The sequence below is a fragment of the Ranitomeya imitator genome, chromosome 2, assembly GCF_032444005.1.
Source record: "Ranitomeya imitator isolate aRanImi1 chromosome 2, aRanImi1.pri, whole genome shotgun sequence".
Taxonomy (NCBI): Eukaryota; Metazoa; Chordata; class Amphibia; order Anura; family Dendrobatidae; genus Ranitomeya; species Ranitomeya imitator.
The window spans coordinates 481,662,108-481,688,190 of NC_091283.1; the positions used below are offsets into that span (position 1 = coordinate 481,662,108).

General features: G+C 44.4%; 1 protein-coding gene across 3 annotated transcripts; it reads right to left on the reverse strand.

Annotated features, from left to right (window-relative positions):
* Positions 1-819: 819 nt before the first annotated feature.
* CYB561 (cytochrome b561) lies at positions 820-21,739 on the reverse strand. 3 transcript variants are annotated; one of them, XM_069751357.1, is made up of 7 exons: positions 21,508-21,630; positions 21,443-21,465; positions 14,462-14,688; positions 12,750-12,848; positions 7,232-7,335; positions 6,687-6,844; positions 820-3,722 (listed from the first exon to the last, which is right to left on the reverse strand). In XM_069751357.1, the coding sequence occupies exons 3-7, from the start codon at positions 14,661-14,663 to the stop codon at positions 3,530-3,532; spliced, it is 756 nt and encodes a 251-aa protein (XP_069607458.1). In that variant the 5' UTR covers positions 14,664-14,688; positions 21,443-21,465; positions 21,508-21,630; the 3' UTR covers positions 820-3,529. The 3 variants fall into 3 exon arrangements, with proteins under 3 accessions (XP_069607458.1, XP_069607459.1, XP_069607457.1); XM_069751358.1 differs by having other exon boundaries at positions 21,529-21,616; XM_069751356.1 differs by having other exon boundaries at positions 21,443-21,739.
* Positions 21,740-26,083: the final 4,344 nt, after the last annotated feature.

Here is a 26,083-nt window from a genome sequence, read left to right on the forward strand (position 1 = left end):
AAGGAATTCCTTCTATACTTTTCTCAAGACACCGCACTAGTGTATTGCAGTGATGTTCTTAAGTTGGTGGAAAAAATGTAACGTTGAGTACAATGTGAGTGAGTGGAGACTCTTTGATTCATCTAAAAAAGTCTGAAAGCTGTGCTACTGCACAATGGCAGCTAGTATGCTTTAGGGCCTGTAGGGCTTTCTGTGCACCTGAAGGAAAGACATGAGAATATAGACTTTATTCTCAAGAAAAACTTAACTACGAGGATCAAGGATGGTAAATATGTGCTGATTTGAGAGTTCTCGCTTTGCTCTTTGGTCAAGAAGGAGGATACATGAAGTACACATGCCTTTTTGTGTGAATGAAACAGCCGGAATTGGGCTCATCACTGGAGCCAAAAACGGTGGCTAACGGGAACATCCTTGCAATCTGGGCTCAAGAACATAGCTGTGGAAAGTTTAGTTGATCCCACTACAGTTCTCCTGCCACCACTCCACATTAAGCAGTTTGTGAAAGCTCTACTGAAGTAGGACAGACTTTTAAGTACCTGTGTACCAAGTTTAAGGAACGGTCTGAAGCATCTGATTTTTTTTTCACGAGTGAAGTCCATTTTTTTTTTTCACAGATGATACAAGGACCAAAAATATGGTTGTGTGACTGAGCCCTACAAGTGAGAAGTATTTAGGCAACTGGTATGATGGAATAAATTATTTAATTAATATTCTGTAAAGTAAGAAGTATGGTTTTGTAGGTGTCCTCCCTAATGGAAGTTCAGATTTTGCCTTTTACATTTGTCAGGTATTTGTGTAATGATGTCACTGCCCAGGAGATTATCAATGACCCATTTATTATCACAGAAATACAGATTTGGCACAAATAATTAAGACACAAAGAATAACTGATTGCTCCGGCAGGGGCTGCGTTAGAATCAACATTTCCATTTCATTACATTTCCATAACAGAGGTGGCATCACAATATTGTCCTCTATAAGAATAGAATATCCTACATGTCATATCTTCACTGAAATTGGGGAATGTGTCTCAAAGAGGACCCATCAGTTCTAAGAAAAACACAAGAAGTGATCGTGGATGAAATTCTAAGGGTACGGTCCCACGATGAGTGTTGTTTGAGTTTTGTCGAAATAACCTCCAACAGGCAGCGAATCAGCGAAATGTATATTGGTTATAATTTTCCTCAGCTCCAACCAGGAGCCTGAACATAACTTCCTATAGAAAACAGTTATTTATCAGTCATGTGATAAAATCCCTAATGTATTTTGCAGCCTTCCTAATGGAGGATTACATAGCTGTTTCTACCGGCATAATCCCGAGTCTCTTACTACATACTGTATAGAGCCAGCAGCAACCCAACCATGCAGAGAAGGCTGGAGGCTTTACATCTGCAGCTGTTTCTGTCCTCCACATCTATCCTGCTGTTGAATAAGATACAAGAATCCATCCATTACATTACTTATTCTCCAACTTCATCCAGCATCAAAATACAGCACAGTATGTTTTTTAAGTCCCTTTTCTTGTTTTGCTTTATGGACCTTGACTTTTTTGTAAGCAAGTTCCTCAATAATGTTGCACACAATTACGAATTGCTGAAAAAGTTCTGAGAATAATAATAATATATATATATATATTTATTTTTTATCACACTGTGAGAAGGCTAACTAGAGTGTATTTGCACAAAAAATGCGACTTTTTTAAAAGGCTGCAATTGATAAATTGGCCACAGCTATCTGGAAGAAAAAAACGACAATGCCCACGACGGCGAACATAAGAAAGGAAATAGTTGAACATCTATAAAATAGACTTTAAAAAGATGCAAATTAAAATGAGAATTTGGCACAAATTCAATATAAATCGGCACCAATATTTTCTAATATTATATTAGGTAATGTTTTTCATCTGGTCTTGAACTTCATGAGATTTATCGGTGAGATGAATGACAGGTTTAAGGCCACGTTCACACTATCAGTATTTGGTCAGCAAGCCAAAAATCAGGAGAGGAACAATCAGAGGAAAAGCATAATAGAAACGCGTCACCACTTCTGTATTTATCACCCACTCCTGGTTTAGGCGTTCAAATACTGAACATGGCCAGGCTGTAAACAGTGCCAATACAGGCCTAATGGTGGGTTGAGAGGATACCTTGCATTATCCTACTAGTTTTCTGCAGACTCTATTTGTTTCCCTTAATGGAATCTATCATCAGGTTTTTGCTACCCCTTCTGAGAGCAGCATGATGTAGGGGTAGAGAACCTGATTCTTGCGATGTCATACTGGGCTGCTAGCTGCAGTTTTGATAAAATCACATTTTTCATTGCTGCAGATAGACCAGTTTTCTGAATGCTGAGCTCCACAACACTGATTGGCAGCTTTCTGTGTACACTGTGCATAGGCAGAAAGCTGCTAATTAGAGATGGGGGTGCGGTTATACAGAGCTCAGGAATATGGAGGACTACGTTGCAGTCTTCTATTGATACCCTCCTACTAATAAAATTGCAGCAAGCATCCCAGTAAGTGACATATTGCTGGAATTAGGGTCTCTGTTCCTACATCATGCTGCCCTCAGATGAGGTGGCAGAATCCCTTTCATGAGGTGGACACACGCCAGCCCTATAGTAGATAATCTGTCAGACTTGATGACTATTTTGGAGGAGATTTGGATCATCCATCCTCTTTCCTATAGGTTTTATTTAAGGCAGTTGCTCCTTGTGTAGTTATTACAGACTGTACATCCGCTAACACTTACTACGGAGCACGGGGACCTGTATTCCCTTAGGAGGTAGTGGTGCTACACAGTCCTGTGCATGGAATGTGGCCGATAGGAGAATACATTTGATTTTGGTTATGTACGTGGTCTCTCAACTACATCGGTGTAAAAATACCGTCATGCTGCCCCTATCAAAAAATGTATCTGCTGTAACACAGATGGGGTCTCCAACCCATTGCTCTTCAGTCGAGATGAAACTACAACCCCCAACATTCCTTTATGCCATAAAGTTTATGGCATGTTAGGGGTTGTTAGAACACCACAAATCAAGGTGGATATTTTGTACTATTGTAACACTTCCATAGGACCACAGACTTTAATAGCTTCACAAAAGTGTTTGTGCTTTAAATAAATAAAAAATAAACCCCTCACTGAAATGTGCCAACACTTGGCAAAAATAAATGATGTCAATCTTATATATTCCCTGTTATTTTGCACAACTGAACCCTCCCTGGAGCCTGCGTTTGTGGGGTTGAATTCCTGAGGACAAACTTCACTTTGTGCCCCCCTCTGGTCAGACCACAGGGGGTGCTATATGGCACGAGGCTACACCCTTAAAAAAAGTAGAAGGGAAATTATAAAGAAAACAATGTATGCAGCAGCAATTCTGTGGGAGTTCTGCTCCACTGACTGGTTTTAGGCCCCTCAAAACTGCACGAAAAACACAAAACCAGCTCTGAACCTTGGGAGAAGCCCCCAATACAGCAAGTATCACAAGTTACAATCACAAGCGCTGCAGACTGATAGCTCACAATGCATTATGGTTCGGTGGGGCTCTCCCCCTGTGTCAGGGTTTTGAAGTCAATAGATAGAGCCTGTTCCTCTGGCAGCGGTGGTCGTCTCCATTCATCTCGCGTAAGGATATAGGCAATTACCAATCCAAACACCACGAGCAGCACACCCAGAGAGTTGGCGAGGATGCCTTCTGACGGGAGCTTGGCGTACTCCTCTCTGCAAGACAAGAAATGGAAAGGTCTTTAGGTATATAGAACGCCAAACGGATTTGACATTACTAATCCCGAAGAGCTGAACTCACAATTCTGCTGGCTGTAACTACAAACTATCAGTCATTAGCAGCTTGTTTAGAAATGTCAATGGGAGTCCTTAAGGCTACGTGAAGTTTACCAATGTTAGTCTGTTAACCGGATAATGACCATGCACCATAAATTTACAGAACTTAATCCTAGGCTTTAATTCTGGGCCATTGTAAATTTAAGGCATGGGATTTAGGGTATGTGCACACGTTCAGGTTTTTTCGCATTTTTTTGCGATAAAACTGCTATAAAAACGCATTAAAAACGTATACATATGCATCCTATCATTTAGAATGCATTCTGCAATTTTTGTCCACATGATGTGTTTTTTTCCGCGAAAAAAACGCATCGCGGTAAAAAAAAAAACAGCATGTTCATTAATTTTGCGGATTTTTCGCATTTTTCCTGCTATTCTATGCATTGGAAAAAAAAGCGCATCAATTCCGCACAAAAAACGCACTAAATCCGCATAAAAACCGCAGCAAATCCACAGCTGCGGATTCTGCCAGGAGATGCGGATTTTGTGCAGAAAATTCTGCACCTCTTTTCTTACGTGTGCACATAGCCTAATGGTCCTGCAATTCTAGCAGGAGCAGGTCTGGTTCCCGGCTGCTAGACAAAGTCAGAAAACATAGGGGGAAGACAGCGATCATATGATCACCAGGTGATAAACTGCTTCTGAGTGTCTAGCTGACATCGCAGATCCAAATCAGCCCCAGGTACATACTTACACAGACAGACCAAAGAATAAGCAGCAAATATTCAATGTATGAATTGTATTAAAACCACAGGGCCATTTAAAATAATTCATATATTCAATGGTTATATCTAGGTGCTCAAAGCTTTTCGGTGCAAACAGATTTTTTTTTCATCTAAAAAATTACATACAGTACATGTAAAAAAAATAAATAAAAAAAAACGCATTTCAAGCTATGCTCTCCACCATAATAACCAGAATTCATTAAACAAGCTATCTGGTATGAAATGTGAACAGTAATAGAAATTAAAAAAAAATGTATTCTAAAAAAAATCAGAGACAAAGGTTAAAATAAAAAAAGGCTGTGTGAGATTGTGTGGCTGCAGGAAAGAGGACATGGCTGTCAGACACAGCCGGACTCCCCACAGACAAGGCAGAGTAGGATTATCACTATTTTGGTCTTCCTGATCATTGTATACATGGCGTTAAACAAGCGCTGCCAACACAAATTAGGAGGCACCTTCCACCTCTGGGACTGCCATGTGTGGGGACTTGGGAAGGATTAGGAGCTGCAGGTTTCTACCAGACTAAGATTAGCTTTGCAGTGCAGCATAGAGGCTGAATTTGCCCTGTAAGGCTAGCTTCACATTTGCGTTTAAATCCGCAGCGTGTAAAATGCATCCGCGAGTGGTGAAAAAAACGCATGTAAACGCTGCGTTTTTTAGACGCATGCGCTGTCGCATGCAGTTAAAAAAACGCCGCGTTTGTACGCGTTTACATGCGTTTTTTCCTGCGTTTGCGCTTTTGGTACGCATGATGAGAAATTTCACAAGAGAAAAATCAAGATCCAGACACCGCCAATGGGACTACAGAGGGCGTGTATTATGACGGAACGCGGAACGGTATAAATGGCCCCCCAAAAGAAATTCATGAATAGCTGGTTTTTGTTCATTCTGCTTCACAAAAATCGGAATAAAAAGCAATCAAAAATGTCACGTGCCCGAAAATGTTACCAATAAAAATGTCAACTCGTCCCGCAAAGAACAAGACCTCACATGACTCTGTGGACCAAAATATGGAAAAATTGTAGCTCTCAAAATGTGGTAACGCAAAAAATATTTTTTGGAATAAAAAGCGTCTTTTAGTGTGTGACGGCTGCCAATCATAAAAATTCACTAGAAAACCCACTATAAATAGAAATCAAACCTCCTTCATCAACTCCTTAATTAGGGAAAAATTAAAAAAAATGTATTTATTTCCATTTTCCCATTAGGGTTAGGGCTAGGGTTAGGGTTTGGATCCCTTTATCACCTTGATGGTGAGGGGTGGCTTATCAGTGTCTAGACTTGTTTTTCTATATTGAAACACATGCGTTCAAAAACGCAACCAAACGCATGTGCTTAAAAACGCATGCGTTTACATAGACAGCAATGCGTTTTTTTGACGCAAACCGTGCGCAATCGAACGCATGCGTTTCCAGCAAATAGACGCCTCTAGAAATTACTACATGTTGCATTTCCGTGCCAAGCCGCAAGCGACGAAAAGACGCATGCGTCGTCAAACACGGCAAAACGCGAACAAAAAAAAACACGCATGCGTTTTTAATGTTAAATATAGGAAAACACGACGCATGCGTTTATATGCGGTACAAACGCTGCGGCAAAAAACGCAAATGTGAAACCAGCCTAACTGGGATTAATAGACCATCACCAGTTACAGGGTAAATTGCATTAAAAAAAGTATCTAAATATTGTAATACTCCCGAAAGGTCTTCTATGACTTTACGTGGGGGCACAATGTGTGAAATGAATTAATAAATTTAAAAGAAATAAAATGTGCAGTTAGTCCGTATACCTGTTTATAACCAAGTCCCTGTTGAAAAAAAATAAAACAAAAAATGTTTGATATATAAAAATTATTGTTATGGAAATTGGAACAAAATGATAAGTATTAGTGGTAATAAAAAAAATGGAAAAAAAACTAGATGAAAAATATAGTGCTCTTAAAAATGTCTCTGGTCAGGAATGGGGAGGGGGGGCAATGGTCTGATTTGGTTAAGGCCCTTCCAGGCCAGGTAATTAAGGGGTTAAGGGGAGAGTAAATATAACCCTAGTGTAGTCATGACTTATTCATACAGTGTGTGGCCACGTACGTAATGGGTAATTTTACATCACTGCTACTCACGGCAATGCAAACAACATCTTCTCTGTGAGACCCAGCAGGCACGTGGCGATGGTGCTCACTAGGAGACTTAAACCCAAGAACACATGAAATGGCTTAAAGCGACTCCTGAGTGCAAAAGCCACGCCAGGCAGAAAGAACATAATGAAGCCGAGGATCCACTGTAAAGAGATAACGGACTGTTATACAGAAGGTCTACTGATTGTCTGTCAACGAACAGGTCATCAAAGCACAACTGGAGCCAAGAAAGCATTGGGCACCTTTATTCCACACGTGACAGGAGCCAATGTAGTCATAGGACAAAGAACACGTAGGAGACGAGCAGAGATCCTAGATGGAGGCCTAACTGACGGGCGTGGTATGTGCCCAGGTTATTACAGAGTTCTTTGCCTTGGCTAGAGTATTTAAATTCAAGGCTAGTGCAGCAAACAAGCTCTGCCCAGGGTGGAAGAAAGCTCATCCGTAGCTGTGCATAAGGGGTTATCCAAGTCTTCACTCTACCCCTACTCTATTTCCAGGAAGACACATCACGGCACGCCACCCCTCACCTGCAGGAGGTAGAGCGTGAATGTGGTGATGCCCAGCCAGCTGTGCAGACTGTACATGTCCGGGATGTTCTTCTTCTTGTGGTACTGGAAAACAGCGATGATTCCTGTGTACAGATAAGAAAATCTAACTATATAACTAAAATACTGGTTGGCTTACCCCAAAACGGCAGCAAATAATGGGGACAGTTTTGACAATGGGCTTGAAAGCGTTTTATTGTCATTATATCATTTTGTTTTCCGCGAGAGCCATTTCTTATAAAGAATCTGTCACATCCAGAAATGCTATGCACCTGTAAATATAATCTGCAAGTAAATACCTTAAAAATCATGTCTTAAAGCCTTACTGCAGCTGCGCCTAAAGGGAGAAAATGAGCTTCTCTCCTCCCTGCAGCTGCTGGCTTCATGGAGGCGGTGCAGGGAGAAGTCACCGCTCACTATACTGTGAGTGCACTTGTAATCATGACCTGGCATTGGATTGACAGCCTGCTCTGCACATACAGACCCTGGAGAGCAGGCTGTGGAACACTGTGCAGGTGCAGGGACAATATAATTTCATTTTCTCCCTGTAGCCACTGCTCCAGTAAGGCAAGAAGACATGATTTTAACGCCATTTACCTGCAAGTTAACACTATTTTTGCAAGTAAATATCACTTACGGAGGTGACAGATTCCCTTAAATATATACTGCTATTCAAACTCTGATACAGAGCCCCAAACCCCTGCAATGCCAGAGTAAAATGATGACCTTCAGGCTTCCTGCAGCTGCCACTAGGGGAAGTTTACAGCATACTGTTATTCCATTGAGTGCAGTGCACAGACAGTATGCAGTCAGCACATAAGCTCCCTCTAGTGGCTGCTGGCGGCTGATATATTGTAGTCTGTCTATTCAGGAGATTTGGAACTATACATCACAAAATAGAGCTCTGATTGCTGTACAGATAGATTACAAATGGTTCTGTAATGAATGCTAGACTTATTTTGATTAAAAAAAATTGACATCACTTTAAAGTCTTGCTGCCCATTTGTGTACTATAAATTACTAAGACACTGATCCCCCCCCAACACCACCACAAGGGTACCAATACCGCTGTATGGGTCTTATACAAATCATAAGTGTGCTGACAAAAAGCATCATTACTGCTGCTGTTCGCTAGTGGAAGAAAAGTTAATAATTAGAGGTAGACCGTAATCTATCCATCATGACCTGTCCACCCCCACCCCCCAATTTATGTAGAAACACATCTGCTCTGTGACAATTAGAGTCTGTAAATTCAATCAATCTGTTATGGAAAGGTTAGAATAGCGCCAGAGGCGACAGACAGGACCCTTGAGTATGCGAAGACACAGATCAATAATGTGCAGATGCAGCAGTCACAACATGTGCTGGTCAGAAATACTGTACTCACTGTGTTAAGGTGTAGACCACTTTTAAGCATACAAAACACCCCTAGAAAATCATGGTCTTCCTGCCTCATCACTCATAAGCTAAAACCAAACTGCTTTTTGTGCACATACCAGTCTAATACAGGAACTGTCCCAATTCTCATTTTCTGTAAGTTGCCATCAATTCTTTTTTGAGTGGGCAGTTTCTGTTCAGCAGCATTCTACCAGCACTATAGGTGCTGAAACTTAGCTCTATTTCTAAACACGCAATGTAGCTACTGGTATCGAATAGCTTGCCTCCTTCCTGAAAGCCAGCCACTCTGTTATGCATGTGTGCAGTTTGACAGACCGCACAGCAGGACCATAAACACAAGGCCCCCACGTCATCCATCATTATTATTATTATTATTATTTATTATTATAGCGCCATTTATTCCATGGCGCTTTACATGTGAGGAGGGGTATACATAATAAAACAAGTACAATAATCTTGAAAAATACAAGTCACAACTGGTACAGGAGGAGAGAGGACCCTGCCCGCGAGGGCTCACAATCTACAAGGGATGGGTGAGGATACAGTAGGTGAGGGTAGAGCTGGCCGTGCAGCGGTTTGGTCAATCGGTGGTTACTGCAGGTTGTAGGCTTGTCGGAAGAGGTGGGTCTTCAGGTTCTTTTTGAAGGTTTCGATGGTAGGCGAGAGTCTGATATGTTGTGGTAGAGCATTCCAGAGTAGGGGGGATGCACGAGAGAAATCTTGTATGCGATTGTGGGAAGAGGAGATAATAGGGGAGTAGAGAAGGAGATCTTGTGAGGATCGGAGGTTGCGTGCAGGAAAGTACCGGGAGACGAGGTCACAGATGTATGGAGGAGACAGGTTGTGGATGGCTTTATATGTCATGGTTAGGCTTTTGTACTGGAGTCTCTGGGTGATGGGGAGCCAGTGCAGGGATTGACAGAGGGGAGAGGCCGGGGAATAGCGGGGGGACAGGTGGATTAGTCGGGCAGCAGAGTTTAGAATAGATTGGAGGGGTGCAAGAGTGTTAGAGGGGAGGCCACAGAGCAGGAGGTTACAGTAGTCAAGGCGAGAGATGATGAGGGCATGGACTAGGGTTTTTGCAGATTCTTGGTTTAGGAATGTGCGGATCCGTGAAATATTTTTGAGTTGGAGGCGGCAGGAAGTGGAAAGGGTTTGGATATGTGGTTTAAAGGAGAGATCAGTGTCAAGGATTACCCCAAGACAGCGGGCTTGTGGGACTGGGGAGAGTGGGCAGCCGTTTACTGTAATGGATAGGTTCGTTGGGGAGATCGCGTGAGATGGGGGAAAGATGATGAATTCTGTTTTGTCCATGTTAAGTTTTAGAAATCTAGTGGAGAAGAAGGATGAAATAGCAGACAGACATTGAGGGATTCTGGTTAGTAGGGAGGTGATATCTGGTCCAGAGATGTAGATCTGTGTGTCGTCAGCATAGAGATGATACTGAAAGCCGTGAGATTCTATGAGCTGTCCCAGGCCAAAGGTGTAGATGGAGAAGAGCAGGGGTCCTAGAACTGAACCTTGCGGGACTCCGACAGATAGGGGGCGAGGTGAGGAGGTGGTGTGTGAGTGGGAGACGCTGAATGTGCGGTCAGTTAGGTATGATGAGATCCAGGATAGGGCCAATTCTGTGATGCCAAGGGATGAGAGGGTCTGCAGCAGCAGGGAATGGTCCACTGTGTCAAAGGCAGAGGACAGGTCCAGGAGGAGGAGGACAGAGTAGTGTCGCTTGCTCTTGGCGGTTAATAGGTCATTGGTGACCTTAGTTAGGGCAGTTTCAGTGGAGTGGTGTGACCGGAAGCCTGATTGAAAGCGGTCGAAGAAGGAGCAGGAAGATAGATGGGAGGACAGTTCAATATGGACATGTTGTTCCAGTAGTTTTGAGGCAAAGGGGAGAAGTGATATAGGGCGATAGCTAGATACAGAGGATGGGTCAAGAGAGGGCTTTTTGAGGATAGGTGTGATTGTGGCATGTTTAAAGCTTGAGGGGAAAATGCCAGTTGTTAGTGATAGGTTAAAGAGATGGGTTAGGGTTGGGATGAAGACTGTGGTGAGGTTTGGGATGAAGTGGGATGGGAGTGGGTCAAGTGCACAGGTGGTGAGATGCGATCTTGAGAGTAGAGTGGAGAGTCCGTCTTCTGTAATGGTGGAGAAGTTGGTTTTGGAGGTGGAGGGCTGGGTAGTTGGGAGGAAGGGTTCTGGGGGTTGTTTACTAAAATTGTCTCTGATGTTCTCAATTTTCTGCTTGAAAAATGAGGCGAAGTCTTCAGCTGAGATGAGTGGGGAGGGAGGAGGTGCTGGGGGACGGAGGAGAGAGTTGAAGGTGTTGAATAACTGTTTGGGGTTGTGAGACAGGGAGGATATGAGAGATGAGAAGTAGGTTTGTTTTGCTGTGGCGAGCATGGTTTTGAAAGCAGTGAGGGACTGTTTGAATGCGATGAAGTGCTCGATGGAGTGGGATCTTTTCCATCTGCGCTCAGCAGCTCTGGAAGCTCGCCTCAGTTCTTTTGTCATGCTGGTGTGCCAGGGTTGTCTGTTGATTTTGCGAGCTTTGGTATGTGTGAGAGGGGCAAGAGATTCCAAAGCTGCAGCTATTGTGGTGTTATATAGAGTGGCAGCATCATCCGCATTGTGTAGGGAGCTTATGTCTGTGAGAGGGAGGAGGGATTCAGAGAGTGAGTGAAGATCAAGGTGTTTAAGATTTCTGCGAGGGTGTGAGAGTTTGTGGGGTGGGGGTTGTAGACAAGGAGTGGAAAGGGAAGAGAATGTAAGTAGGTTGTGGTCAGAAAGAGGAAGAGGTGAGTTTGAGAGGTTAGATAGGGAGCAGAGGCGGGTGAGAATGAGGTCCAGTGTGTGACCATCTTTGTGGGTGGCTGTAGAAGACCATTGAGTGAGGCCAAAGGAGGAAGTGAGAGATAGAAGTTTAGTGGCAGCTGAGAGGGAAGTGTCAATGGGGATGTTGAAGTCGCCCATGATGATAGTGGGGATGTCGGCGGCGAGGAAGTGGAGTAGCCAGGTGGTGAAGTGGTCGAAGAAGGTGGTGGCTGGCCCTGGGGGACGGTAGATGACAGCCAGTTGGAGGTTGGAGGGGGAGTAGATGCGCACAGAGTGCACCTCAAAGGAAGGGAGGATAACAGAGGGTGGCAGTGGGATTGGGGTGAAGGAGCAGTTATCTGACAGGAGAAAACCAACTCCTCCGCCATGCTTGCTGCTGGGGCGGGGTGTGTGAGAAAGGTGGAAGCCACCGTAAGAGAGTGCCGCAGGGGAGGCTGTGTCAGAAGGGGTGAGCCAGGTTTCAGTGATGCCGAGGAAGGAGAGTTTGTTATTGATAAAGAGGTCATGGATAAATGGAAGTTTATTGCAGACAGAGCGTGCATTCCATAGTGCTCCAGATAGGGAAATTGGGGGAGTGGGGGCAGGATGAATGGGTATGAGGTTACTGTGGTTGCGAGGACGTGTAGAGGATCGTGGCAGGGGATTAGAAATGAGTGTGGGGATGTGATGAGGAGGGCCAGGATTTGGGGATATGTCGCCAGCAATGAGGAGCAGCAGACAGAGCGTTAGAAGGTGTGAGCTGGATAGGTCATGATGTGGCCGTGTGTGCCTGGCGAGAAAGGATTGTATGTGGAGGAATAGTTCTGTGGAGGAGGTGAGATGACTGGGGAGGATGGAGGGAGAAATGACTAGTTCTTTACTGGGTGGAGGGACTACAGGAGATAGGAAGAAATAGAGTAGTATGGGGGTGAATGTGAAAAGAAACCGAAACATTATAGTGGTTTTCTATTCCTTTACCATGGCATCTCTGCTTCTACAGATGGATTACACTTGGCAACAGGCAATAAGCAGCAAGTTACACGGAAGGGAGCTAGCTAGGGCCGGCGCTGCGGAGTGATTTTTCAGGGATGAGATAACATCTTTTTTTATACATTGATTTGCAGATTGTTTATGAAATAAGAACAAGTTGTCTCAAAATAAAGGGAACATTTAAATTTAAGGGTGATTTAAGGACAGCCCTTAAAATATTTCATGTACAGTGCTAAGTCCTTATTATAGGATATGTACACCACGGACACAGTAAACCACCACAGAATGTGCCACTTACCTACAAGAGAGATGGTCAGTGCCAGAATGTGCAAGGAGCCATGGAGGATCTTACTTGCCCTTTTGGTTTCATGCCTAAACACCCGGAACACCAGGAGCGCTGTGAAAACACAACATGTTAGTGATATATTGTGTCAGTCAGACAACTGACTGACCACACAGCGTCAGGCCAAGATGTATGCAGAGGGTAAGAGACAAGGTGGTGTCTGCATAGGTAGTGATGGGCATGAAAAATACTAGATGCTGTGTGTTAGAAAATGTTTATCTATCAGTAAGAGCCCTTCTAAGTCATCTCAGAAAGTGGACTAATATGATACCTTAAGGCTAGGTTCCCATTGCGTTAATGGGACCGCGCTAACGGACAGCGTTGCACGGCGAAATTAACGCAGTGCAACGAGTCCGTTAGCGCGCCCATTAACAGCAATGGGGATGCGCATCACTAGCGCGTGCCATTTTCAGCACGCGCTAGCGATGTGCCGGTGTCTTGTGGCGCGCCGCGGACGCTGCTTGCAGCGTCCGAGGCGCGCCCGCAGTCCGTTCCCCGCTCTCCCAGATTGGAGATCTGCAAGAGCGGGGACGTTTAACGCGGCCCCTTTACAACACATTGCGTTAACGTAATCCGCTAGCGCTAGGCGCTAAACGAATTGCACTAACGCAATCTGAACCTAGCCTTATACCTGTGATCCAATGTCTTATTCCAGAGAAATCCTCATTTTTCATGAGATGTAAATAAGCTGTTAAGAGCTATGGGCTGGGCATAGATCTCTCTGAGAATCTGCCTCCAGAGATTATTTTTAAAAAAGGGTGTGTTACCAATGTGAGACGTGTGCACTTGGCCAAGGTCTTACTTCACTTATTAGATCATCATAGATGTTTAATTAGTATTATTTTTTTTCCCTGTTTTCTTTTGTCTGTTCCTGGATCGTCCCACATAATTCGGTATATGTACAATTATGGAACACGTTTACATGGATTGATCCATTTACATTGTTAATCCACCCATAACATTTACTATTTAAGGAAGTACCCCACAACAAGCTGTAATCTATGATTAAGGGTAAGCATTATGTGTTTTTTTTTTTTTTTTTAATATCTTTACATGCAGCCAGTTTTTCCAACCTTTATGATTAAAGGCTCAGTTTTAAACTTCCTTTCTTTTGTGCTGGAGAACATCCCTGTTTGGATTGAGACTGTAAATTAATGCCCACAATTTGGACATAATGCAAAACCAACTATCTGTTCAATGTACAAATATCACAGTTGAAGACATTATTGATTTGGGACACATCATAGATGAAATGTACTAGTACTTGGTCATTAGTTGATTTGTCATATGTCAGCGGATACAGCTAGCCATGCGCTATATATCACAGACATACCCTCCACCTGGCCATCTAAACTGCCATAAGGCATGTGTGCTGCCCCCTCCTGGTCTGTAGAAGTTGACCATAGATTCTTGCAGGGCTTGTGAATGCATTGTGCAACTGCATTTCTAGGTCATCCCTAAATTATGCCCCCTCTGCTTCTTCTCTATTAAGGGAGCAGATACTCTCATTTAAAGGGATGTCTCCTGGTGACCGATGTGGCACATAGACTGTTAGATCACATTTCAGCACTGAACTTTACACTTTGAGTCACTAATGTGTTTACAGGACTCTCTCCAAATTTCCTGACTAACAGAGCAGAAAACCTGCAGACCGTTCCTCTACTCACCATCACCGGACAAGAAGACCATTCCTAGCACCATACAAAGCGGGTGGATGTTAAATTGTTCAGGACCATCCCAGGAAAAACCCCCTCGGTACTGGGAGAGCCAAGCGCCTGTAACTGCTAGTGCCGCCACCCCCAGGACCTGAGACGCAGCCACTAGGTACGGCATCACGCCAACGTTCTCTCGGACAAGAGAGTCATCCATGATGGAGGAGGGAGCTCAATACTTGCTGTGGGAAAAAGGAGAAATATCAGACAGGAACGACAATGGTCACCTCTTACAAGTCATTCAGTGAAGTAAAACTGCCTTGAAGACGAGACAGACATACAGACTGATTGACTGACTTGCGGTTCCCAGGTCTGACCTCTGGTCCAGTCCTTTGTTACAGGAGGACTTCATTTTTGTGGTCATCATCTTCCTAGGCCTCATGACATCGGAACTGTGTTCCGCGAATCATCTTGCTTGTTTCTAATAAATGGCTAGCTATGGGATTCACAGACATCTATCTACTAGAAATTAGCAAAGTGATTCTCAGCACACGCAAAGTCACTAGGCCTAGGAAGCGACACAAGTGCCCAGAAGATGATGACCGCAAAAATGAAGGCCGGCTGGACCAGAAGTCAGAACTGGGTATCTCAAATTATTTTGCTAATTTCTAAGATAGAGATGGGATTCCTAGATAGATACTGAAGAGACAATGAAACAGCACTGCAAAGTGCACATATATTGTTCTGGCACAGGGGCCCTCTTCTGTCCGTGTCCGACTATGCTGTAGACATACATCCATATTCAGTCTTCTAATATAAAGAAAGAATTTTTCATGCTAAAAGTGGACTTTTTATTGACACACGTAGTTATGCTTAGGCTTGAGAAAGGTTCATGTCTGGAATAGAAATGTCACCACATATGGCTAATAAAAAGTTTTAATTTTTTGAATGCTTATTTTTTAAAGTAATGCCTCAGTTCTATTTTTCTTTATAACTAGATAAATACATAAAAAAACAAAACAGGAACAGCATCAATATTACCGCAATAGTGGTGCAAAGCTTTCCAAACCAGGAGTCCAATGGCTTCAATTATAGAAGTAAAAAAAAGAAAAACAGCACACAAAAAATAGAAAAAGGTGGGCTTTTAATGCCCGAACGGCGTAGCCACGCCGTTCAGGCATTAAAAGCACACTGTTTTCTATTTTTTTGTGTGCCGTTTTCCTTTTTTTTTACTTCTTTTAGATAAATACATAGATATGAGAAGTATTGTATGACCTTAATACCCATCTATAAATGAGATGACATAAGATGTGACTGAGATGCAGGGGTATGACACTAATCCCAGTAATATTTAATGGAACACAGGAGTAGAAACCAGGTATATATAAAAAGAAAAGATAACTACTATATAGATAGTATACCCATAGATAAGTATCAATAATAAACCCGGCCACCACCTGTGTCAAAGAAATTAGTGAAACCACTAAAAGAGCAAGGGGAGCATTCACCGAATCTGGATCAGACCAAAAAGGAAAAAGATGACATGGAATATTTGAATATATTACTTTTATTTATGTGTAGCAACAGCAAAAAAATCAATAAAATATAAAATTAAAAATACTATGTATATGTATTTGCTTTTGTGCACATAAAAAACATATAAATACAATAGGTAGGTCACAAAATATATATAGGTATATGAGCTGGATACCCCAGTAAGCATAAAAGTATAAAAGCCAAGATCATATATAAAAACACAATATTTATATAAGGATGGAAATTCACATACGGTATATATATATATGTGTGTATATAAAAAAAATAGTGGTTTATGTATGTATATACACTCTAAGCAGACTTAAATATATGCCTAAAAGAGTGCTAAGTATTAATAATATGGAGAGGATTTCCTATATGGATGTTATATGTAGAGTTCACATGCAGGCATTACTGGCCAAAAAGTGCAAAGTGTAAAACAGATACTACATGAAACGATCATATGAAAGAGTGCACTGTGCTATTATATATATAAAGAATGATTTATTATGTGATAACTCACATGTAAACAATATTGACCAAAGGTGCAGAGTGTTAAGAGTATAAAAAAAGGAAGAAACGGTATGCCAGGTATACCATACACTCTCTACATGGGAAAGTGCTCAATATATATATGATCCAGTGTTACTTACTATAAAGACTGGGGGGAAATATCTCCAGGACCGCCAAGTGTGTAAAATATGTGCACCCCTAAACTACTATTTTTTTTATATACACATATATATGTGTGAATTTCCATCCTTATATAAATATTGTGTTTTTATATATGATCTTGGCTTTTATACTTTTATGCTTACTGGGGTATCCAGCTCATATACCTATATATATTTTGTGACCTGCCTATTGTATTTATATGTTTTTTATGTGCACAAAAGCAAATACATATACATAGTATTTTTAATTTTATATTTTATTGATTTTTTTGCTGTTGCTACACATAAATAAAAGTAATATATTCAAATATTCCCTGTCATCTTTTTCCTTTTTGATCCAGATTCGGTGAATGCTCCCCTAATCCCAGTAATGCAGTAGGGAACATCCCAGTGGCAGGTGGCAGCGGGTAGCAGTATTACATTGGGTATGCATCACCTATAGTCTCCGGTTGCACTGCTCCTATACTGTAGGCGATGCACATCACTAATATTATTATGACAAGGATGTACGCAATGTTCCTGGTAATGATAAGGTTAATTGAGAAGTGCTGGGAGATGACGCAGGTAGAACAGAGCCAGGGGACACACGTCTGTCAGCGGAGAACGCCATCCATGTGTGGGGGATAAACTCATTACATCTTCTCTCTATTGCGTTTATTAAGCTACAGGGCAGACGGGAGGTGGCAGCGCCCTGCGGCAGCTACTAACATTCACCAGGCTCCAGAGCTGGCAGCATTCAGTGTCGGTGCTGCTTTTACAGTCAATTTTCTTCTCATTTTCATGGGTACTTGCCAGGATAAAATACCAGGGAGAGGCACATCCTGCATCAGACAAGAGAACCAATACAGCGATCCTCAAAGGGACACCATGGCCGGTAATGAGGCGGGCGGCACCAGGACACGTTCTCAGCCTCTAGGTGGAAATAAGGAGGTTTCCATTCACTGACCGCAAGGTAACATCTTAGAAAAGGTGGAGGACTGTCACACATAGGATGTTGAAAAGATGCAGAAAAGGCCGCGCACCTTACAACGAACTGTGTGTATGAGCGCACAGAACCCACTGGCCTTTAGAAGCCAGTTAGACCAGTCCAGGAACTAATGCCCTGCAGAAAAACGTATGAAGTCTGCTCATCAAATCAATTGGAAACAGAAAAAAACTGTCTATATAAAAAAAATATACGTTCGTGTGTGTTTTTTTTTCTGCCTTAAAATCCACGTAAAAAACATGCAGTGTGAACATACCCGATACAGTGGATTACATGTAGAAACTGGTGGATAGTCACATGGGTTAGTCCTACTGAACGGGGTTAATCCTCATGTGGACCCACGGGAAACTGCAAATCCAAGGGTCAACTTTGGATCTGTGCTGTGGGTCCACTACAAGTACAGGTCCTTCTAAAAAAAATTAGCATATAGTGTTAAATTTCATTATTTACCATAATGTAACGATTACAATTAAACTTTCATATATTATAGATTCATTATCCACCAACTGAAATTTGTCAGGTCTTTTATTGTTTTAATACTGATGATTTTGGCATACAACTCCTGATAACCCAAAAAACCTGTCTCAATAAATTAGCATATTTCACCCATCCAATCAAATAAAAGTGTTTTTTAATAACAAACAAAAAAAAACATCAAATAATAATGTTCAGTTATGCACTCAATACTTGGTCGGGAATCCTTTGGCAGAAATGACTGCTTCAATGCGGCGTGGCATGGAGGCAATCAGCCTGTGACACTGCTGAGATGTTATGGAGGCCCAGGATGCTTTAATAGCGGCCTTAAGCTCATCCAGAGTGTTGGGTCTTGCGTCTCTCAACTTTCTCTTCACAATATCCCACAGATTCTCTATGGGGTTCAGGTCAGGAGAGTTGGCAGGCCAATTGAGCACAGTAATACCATGGTCAGTAAACCATTTACCAGTGGTTTTGGCACTGTGAGCAGGTGCCAGGTCGTGCTGAAAAATGAAATCTTCATCTCCATAAAGCATTTCAGCCGATGGAAGCATGAAGTGCTCCAAAATCTCCTGATAGCTAGCTGCATTGACCCTGCCCTTGATGAAACACAGTGGACCAACACCAGCAGCTGACATGGCACCCCACACCATCACTGACTGTGGGTACTTGACACTGGACTTCAGGCATTTTGGCATTTCCTTCTCCCCAGTCTTCCTCCAGACTCTGGCACCTTGATTTCCGAATGACATGCAAAATTTGCTTTCATCAGAAAAAAGTACTTGGGACCACTTAGCAACAGTCCAGTGCTGCTTCTCTGTAGCCCAGGTCAGGCGCCTCTGCCGCTGTTTATGGTTCAAAAGTGGCTTTACCTGGGGAATGCGGCACCTGTAGCCCATTTCCTGCACACGCCTGTGCACGGTGGCTCTGGATGTTTCCACACCAGACTCAGTCCACTGCTTCCTCAGGTTCCCCAAGGTCTGGAATCGGTCCTTCTCCACAATCTTCCTCAGGGTCCGGTCTCCTCTTCTCGTTGTACAGCGTTTTCTGCCACATTGTTTCCTTCCAACAGACTTACCATTGAGGTGCCTTGATACAGCACTCTGGGAACAGCCTATTTGTCGAGAAATTTCTTTCTGGGTCTTACCCTCTTGCTTGAGGGTGTCAATGATGGCCTTCTTGACATCTGTCAGGTCGCTAGTCTTACCCATGATGGGGGTTTTGAGTAATGAACCAGGCAGGGAGTTTATAAAAGCCTCAGGTATCTTTTGCATGTGTTTAGAGTTAAAGGGAACCTGTCACCCCGTTTTATGAGATTGAGCTATAAATACTGTTAAATAGGGCCTGCGCTGTGTGTTACTATAGTGTATGTAGTGTACCCTGATTCCCCATGTATGCTGAGAAATACATTACCAAAGTCGCCGTTTTCGCCTGTCAATCAGGCTGGTCTGGTCAGGTGGGCGTGTTCACAGCGCTCTTTTCTTCCCCAGCTTTCCGTTGGTGGCGTAGTGGTGTGCGCATGTCCAGAGTTCCGACTTCCCTGCGCCCACGTGAAGACACAGCGCGCGATCTGCGCTGTAATCCCTTGCATCGGTGGGGGCGGCCATCTTCCTGGGGCCGCGCGTGCGCAGATGGAGTACTCTGCTGCACGGGGCTTCAGGAAAATGGCCACGGGCAGCCGCGCGTGCGCATTAGAGATCGCGGCGGCCATTTTCCCAAAGCCGAGATGCAAACTCGGCTTTGGGAAAATGGCCGCCGCGATCTCTAATGCGCACGCGCGGCTGCCCGCGGCCATTTTCCTGAAGCCCCGTGCAGCAGAGTACTCCATCTGCGCACGCGCGGCCCCAGGAAGATGGCCGCCCCCACCGATGCAAGGGATTACAGCGCAGATCGCGCGCTGTGTCTTCACGTGGGCGCAGGGAAGTCGGAACTCTGGACATGCGCACACCACTACGCCACCAACGTAAAGCTGGGGAAGAAAAGAGCGCTGTGAACACGCCCACCTGACCAGACCAGCCTGATTGACAGGCGAAAACGGCGACTTTGGTAATGTATTTCTCAGCATACATGGGGAATCAGGGTACACTACATACACTATAGTAACACACAGCGCAGGCCCTATTTAACAGTATTTATAGCTCAATCTCAAAAAACGGGGTGACAGGTTCCCTTTAATTAGTTGATTCAGAAGATTAGGGTAATAGGTCGTTTAGAGAACCTTTTCTTGATATGCTAATTTATTGAGACAGGTTTTTTGGGTTATCAGGAGTTGTATGCCAAAATCATCAGTATTAAAACAATAAAAGACCTGACAAATTTCAGTTGGTGGATAATGAATCTATAATATATGAAAGTTTAATTGTAATCATTACATTATGGTAAATAATGAAATTTAACACTATATGCTAATTTTTTGAGAAGGACCTGTACATACTGTTAGCATGGCCGGGTCCACTAGAACCTCTCTTATTAGTGGCTCTCGGTTCGGGCTAATAGAGGTGAGTCCTGAGTACAAGATGTCCATGCTCCATAACGGTCCTGAAGGGAATGTTAGCCCCTCCATGAGCCGTGAGACAGACACAAATCTGGGGATTTATCACTGGACGCCTGTATTGGACCCAATAAAGCACAGATCACTGGGGCTACCAGACAGACAGGTTGGACTTGTAGCTTTCCCTCTATTCAGGTCCCCTGTATGGCAGAGGGCTCCTATAGAGCCAATAACAACCAACAGACACTGCAGATGCAAATGGATCTGCATCACTCTACATCATGGTATGCAATGCGTGGACCTATGTCACCAGGAGGGCAAAACAATGTAAAAAACACCCCTGCTGGGCATGGGGCTCACATCAGGACCACCCCTACAAGCTCAACCCAAGCCACAATCGGTTATCAGGAACAAGATCTCCGGGGTACATCACACCTGCAGACCACCGGACACCCCATCTATGGTGATATGTACCATCTGAAGCTAGCCCCCCAACTGCAGGACTACACCTGGGTCCCACCGCCCATCCTGGACACATATAGGGAAGGCTCAGCAAACACTAATCGGAGAAATCTATAGGGGAAACCAAATATGGCTAAAGAGTTATTATATAGTAGATGTATTCAGTGTGTAATATGTGCATCAGATATTCCTGTATAGTATATTCTAGATGTATACACACACACCCCAACAGGGAGAACTTACATCCACACAGATAGGAAACAACCCGCAGGATAGTGGCTGATGTATATGACATGTACGGAGCAGGCAGCACACAGAGGTCAGTGATAGAGGAGGAGCAGCACACACACAGGACACAGCAGCCATGTCACTACCTGCAGCCGGTGGGACCGTCCTCCAGCAGCACCAGGACCCGGCTCAGCAGCACCAGGACCCGGCTCAGCAGCACCAGGACCCGGCTCAGCAGCACCAGGACCCGGCTCAGCAGCTCACTCCCCGCTCCTCTCTGTGCTCATCAGTCTATGGGCGCCCGCACCAGTCCCGCTGCCCAAGTCTTCCCTATTTCCGGCTGTGTCACTGGTGGGAGGATCCTCATCCCCGGCTCCAGCGCCGAGTGTTCGGGTGTGACTGCACATAGCGACTGCAGTTAGTGACAGTGTGTACACGGCGACAGCACGGATACGGCAACATTACAGACACGGCGACAATACAGACACGGCGACAGTACAGACACGGCGACAATACAGACACGGCGACAGTACAGACACGGCAAAAATACAGACACGGCGACAATACAGACACGGCGACAGTACAGACACGGCGACAATACAGACACGGCGACAATACAGACACGGCGACAATACAGACACGGCGACAATACAGACACCGCGACAATACAGACACGGCGACAATACAGACACGGCGACAATACAGACACGGCGACAGTACAGACACGGCGACAGTACAGACACGGCGACAATACAGACACGGCGACAATACAGACACGGCGACAGTACAGACACGGCGACAGTACAGACACGGCGACAGTACAGACACGGCGACAGTACAGACACGGCGACAGTACAGACACCGCGACATTACAGACACCGCGACAATACAGACAGAGCGACAATACAGACAGAGCGACAATACAGACACAGCGACAATACAGACACAGCGACAATACAGACACAGCGACAATACAGACACAGCGACAATACAGACAGAGCGACAATACAGACAGAGCGACAATACAGACACAGCGACAATACAGACACAGCGACAATACAGACACAGCGACAATACAGACACAGCGACAATACAGACACAGCGACAATACAGACAGAGCGACAATACAGACACAGCGACAATACAGACACAGCGACAATACAGACACAGCGACAATACAGACACCGCGACAATACAGACACAGCGACAATACAGACACCGCGACATTACAGACACCGCGACATTACAGACACAGCGACAATACAGACACCGCGACATTACAGACACCGCGACATTACAGACACAGCGACAATACAGACACAGCGACAATACAGACACAGCGACAATACAGACACAGCGACAATACAGACACCGCGACAATACAGACACCGCGACAATACAGACACCGCGACAATACAGACACAGCGACATTACAGACACAGCGACATTACAGACACAGCGACAATACAGTCACGGCAACAATACAGACACAGCGACAATACAGACACCGCGACAATACAGACACAGCGACATTACAGACACAGCGACAATACAGTCACGGCAACAATACAGACACAGCGACAATACAGACACAGCGACATTACAGACACAGCGACATTACAGACACAGCGACATTACAGACAGAGCGATAATACAGACACCGCGACATTACAGACACAGCGACATAACAGACACAGCGATAATACAGACACAGCGACAATACAGACACAGCGACAATACAGACACAGCGACAATACAGTCACGGCGACAATACAGACACAGCGACAATACAGACACAGCGACATTACAGACACAGCGACAATACAGACACAGCGACAATACAGACACAGCGACAATACAGTCACGGCGACAATACAGACACCGCGACATTACAGACACAGCGACATTACAGACACAGCGACAATACAGACACCGCGACATTACAGACACCGCGACATTACAGACACAGCGACAATACAGACACAGCGACAATACAGACACAGCGACAATACAGACACAGCGACAATACAGACACCGCGACAATACAGACACCGCGACAATACAGACACCGCGACAATACAGACACAGCGACATTACAGACACAGCGACATTACAGACACAGCGACAATACAGTCACGGCAACAATACAGACACAGCGACAATACAGACACCGCGACAATACAGACACAGCGACATTACAGACACAGCGACAATACAGTCACGGCAACAATACAGACACAGCGACAATACAGACACAGCGACATTACAGACACAGCGACATTACAGACACAGCGACATTACAGACAGAGCGATAATACAGACACCGCGACATTACAGACACAGCGACATAACAGACACAGCGATAATACAGACACAGCGACAATACAGACACAGCGACAATACAGACACAGCGACAATACAGTCACGGCGACAATACAGACACAGCGACAATACAGACACAGCGACATTACAGACACAGCGACAATACAGACACAGCGACAATACAGACACAGCGACAATACAGTCACGGCGACAATACAGACACCGCGACATTACAGACACAGCGACATTACAGACACAGCGACAATACAGACAGAGCGATAATACAGACACCGCGACATTACAGACACAGCGACATTACAGACACAGCGACATTACAGACACAGCGACATTACAGACAGAGCGATAATACAGACACCGCGACATTACAGACACAGCGACATAACAGACACAGCGATAATACAGACACAGCGACAATACAGACACAGCGACAATACAGACACCGCGACATTACAGACACAGCGACATTACAGACACAGCGACATTACAGACACAGCGACATTACAGACAGAGCGATAATACAGACACCGCGACATTACAGACACAGCGACATAACAGACACAGCGACATTACAGACACAGCGACAATACAGACACAGCGACAATACAGACACAGCGACATTACAGACACAGCGACATTACAGACACAGCGACATTACAGACACAGCGACATTACAGACAGAGCGATAATACAGACACCGCGACATTACAGACACAGCGACATTACAGACACAGCGACAATACAGACACAGCGACAATACAGACACAGCGACAATACAGACACAGCGACAATACAGACACAGCGACAATACAGACACAGCGACATTACAGACACAGCGACATTACAGACACAGCGACATTACAGACACAGCGACATTACAGACAGAGCGATAATACAGACACCGCGACATTACAGACACAGCGACATTACAGACACAGCGACATTACAGACACAGCGACATTACAGACAGAGCGATAATACAGACACCGCGACATTACAGACACAGCGACATTACAGACACAGCGACAATACAGACACCGCGACAATACAGACACCGCGACATTACAGACACAGCGACATTACAGACACAGCGACATTACAGACACAGCGACATTACAGACAGAGCGATAATACAGACACCGCGACATTACAGACACAGCGACATTACAGACACAGCGACATTACAGACACAGCGACATTACAGACAGAGCGATAATACAGACACCGCGACATTACAGACACAGCGACATAACAGACACCGCGACATTACAGACACAGCGACAATACAGACACCGCGACAATACAGACACCGCGACATTACAGACACAGCGACATTACAGACACAGCGACATTACAGACAGAGCGATAATACAGACACCGCGACATTACAGACACAGCGACATAACAGACACAGCGATAATACAGACACAGCGACAATACAGACACAGCGACAATACAGACACCGCGACATTACAGACACAGCGACATTACAGACACAGCGACATTACAGACACAGCGACATTACAGACAGAGCGATAATACAGACACCGCGACATTACAGACACAGCGACATAACAGACACAGCGATAATACAGACACAGCGACAATACAGACACAGCGACAATATTAATTGGTTAACTGCGCAGACACTAAATTGTGAGATTGTATCCAATGTATTGAGCCAATAGAATTCCTCCTTTCCTTCCTCTATAGTACACTATAGAGTTGTCCCTATAATGGCCACCACGCAGACATCATCTCTCTCTTAGGACCACCTAAGAATTATGGCAGCTGCATAGACGAACTGTCAATGCAGAGAACAAAAAAATAATTGCTGACAAATAAGGATCTTGCTTCAGGAAAGTTTCCACAGGACCAATCCTGAACATCTGCACTGTAGTGTGTGGATATGATTTCAGTGTCAGCGGCATGAATGCTTCAGGTATGTTGCGGACTTCCCAGGTGCTCTCAGCAACAGAAATCATAGTGTTAGATTGGAAGGGACCTCAAGGGTCATTGTGTCCAACCTCCTGCTCAATACACTATGCAGGATTCACTAAACCATCTCACACAGATGTCTGTCCAGCCTCTGTTTGAAGGCTTCCATTGAAGGAGAACTCACCACCTATAGTGGCAGCCTGTTCCACCCATTGATCACCCTCACTGCCTAGGATGTGGATATGAAATCCACTCTGAAGCTTACTTTATGCTGTGGAGTTTTTCCTGCAAGGTTTGAGATTTCTTACAATCTCATCCACAAAGTCGGTACTGTAAATCAAATGTCTTTTTTGCTCTGCGGGGAACACGCCCCAAATGAAGCGCAGGGACGTCTGGTTGACAAACTGGTTGGACAAAGGATTTGTGAAATACATTGTTGTTTCCACACAGTTACATGTATACATCCACACTGCAAGGAGAGTATATGGGGATTATACGGCAGTGATGAT

Coding starts and splice junctions, on each gene's coding strand:
- CYB561 (XM_069751356.1), bottom strand. CDS start 14,663: ATGGATGACTCTCTTGTCCGAGAGAACGTTGGCGTGATGCCGTACCTA. Junction 6,845..7,231: donor TCACGCTCTACCTCCTGCAG/GTGAGGGGTGGC, acceptor ATCTCTTTACAG/TGGATCCTCGGCTTCATTAT. Junction 3,723..6,686: donor AAGATGTTGTTTGCATTGCC/GTGAGTAGCAGT, acceptor CTTGTCTTGCAG/AGAGGAGTACGCCAAGCTCC.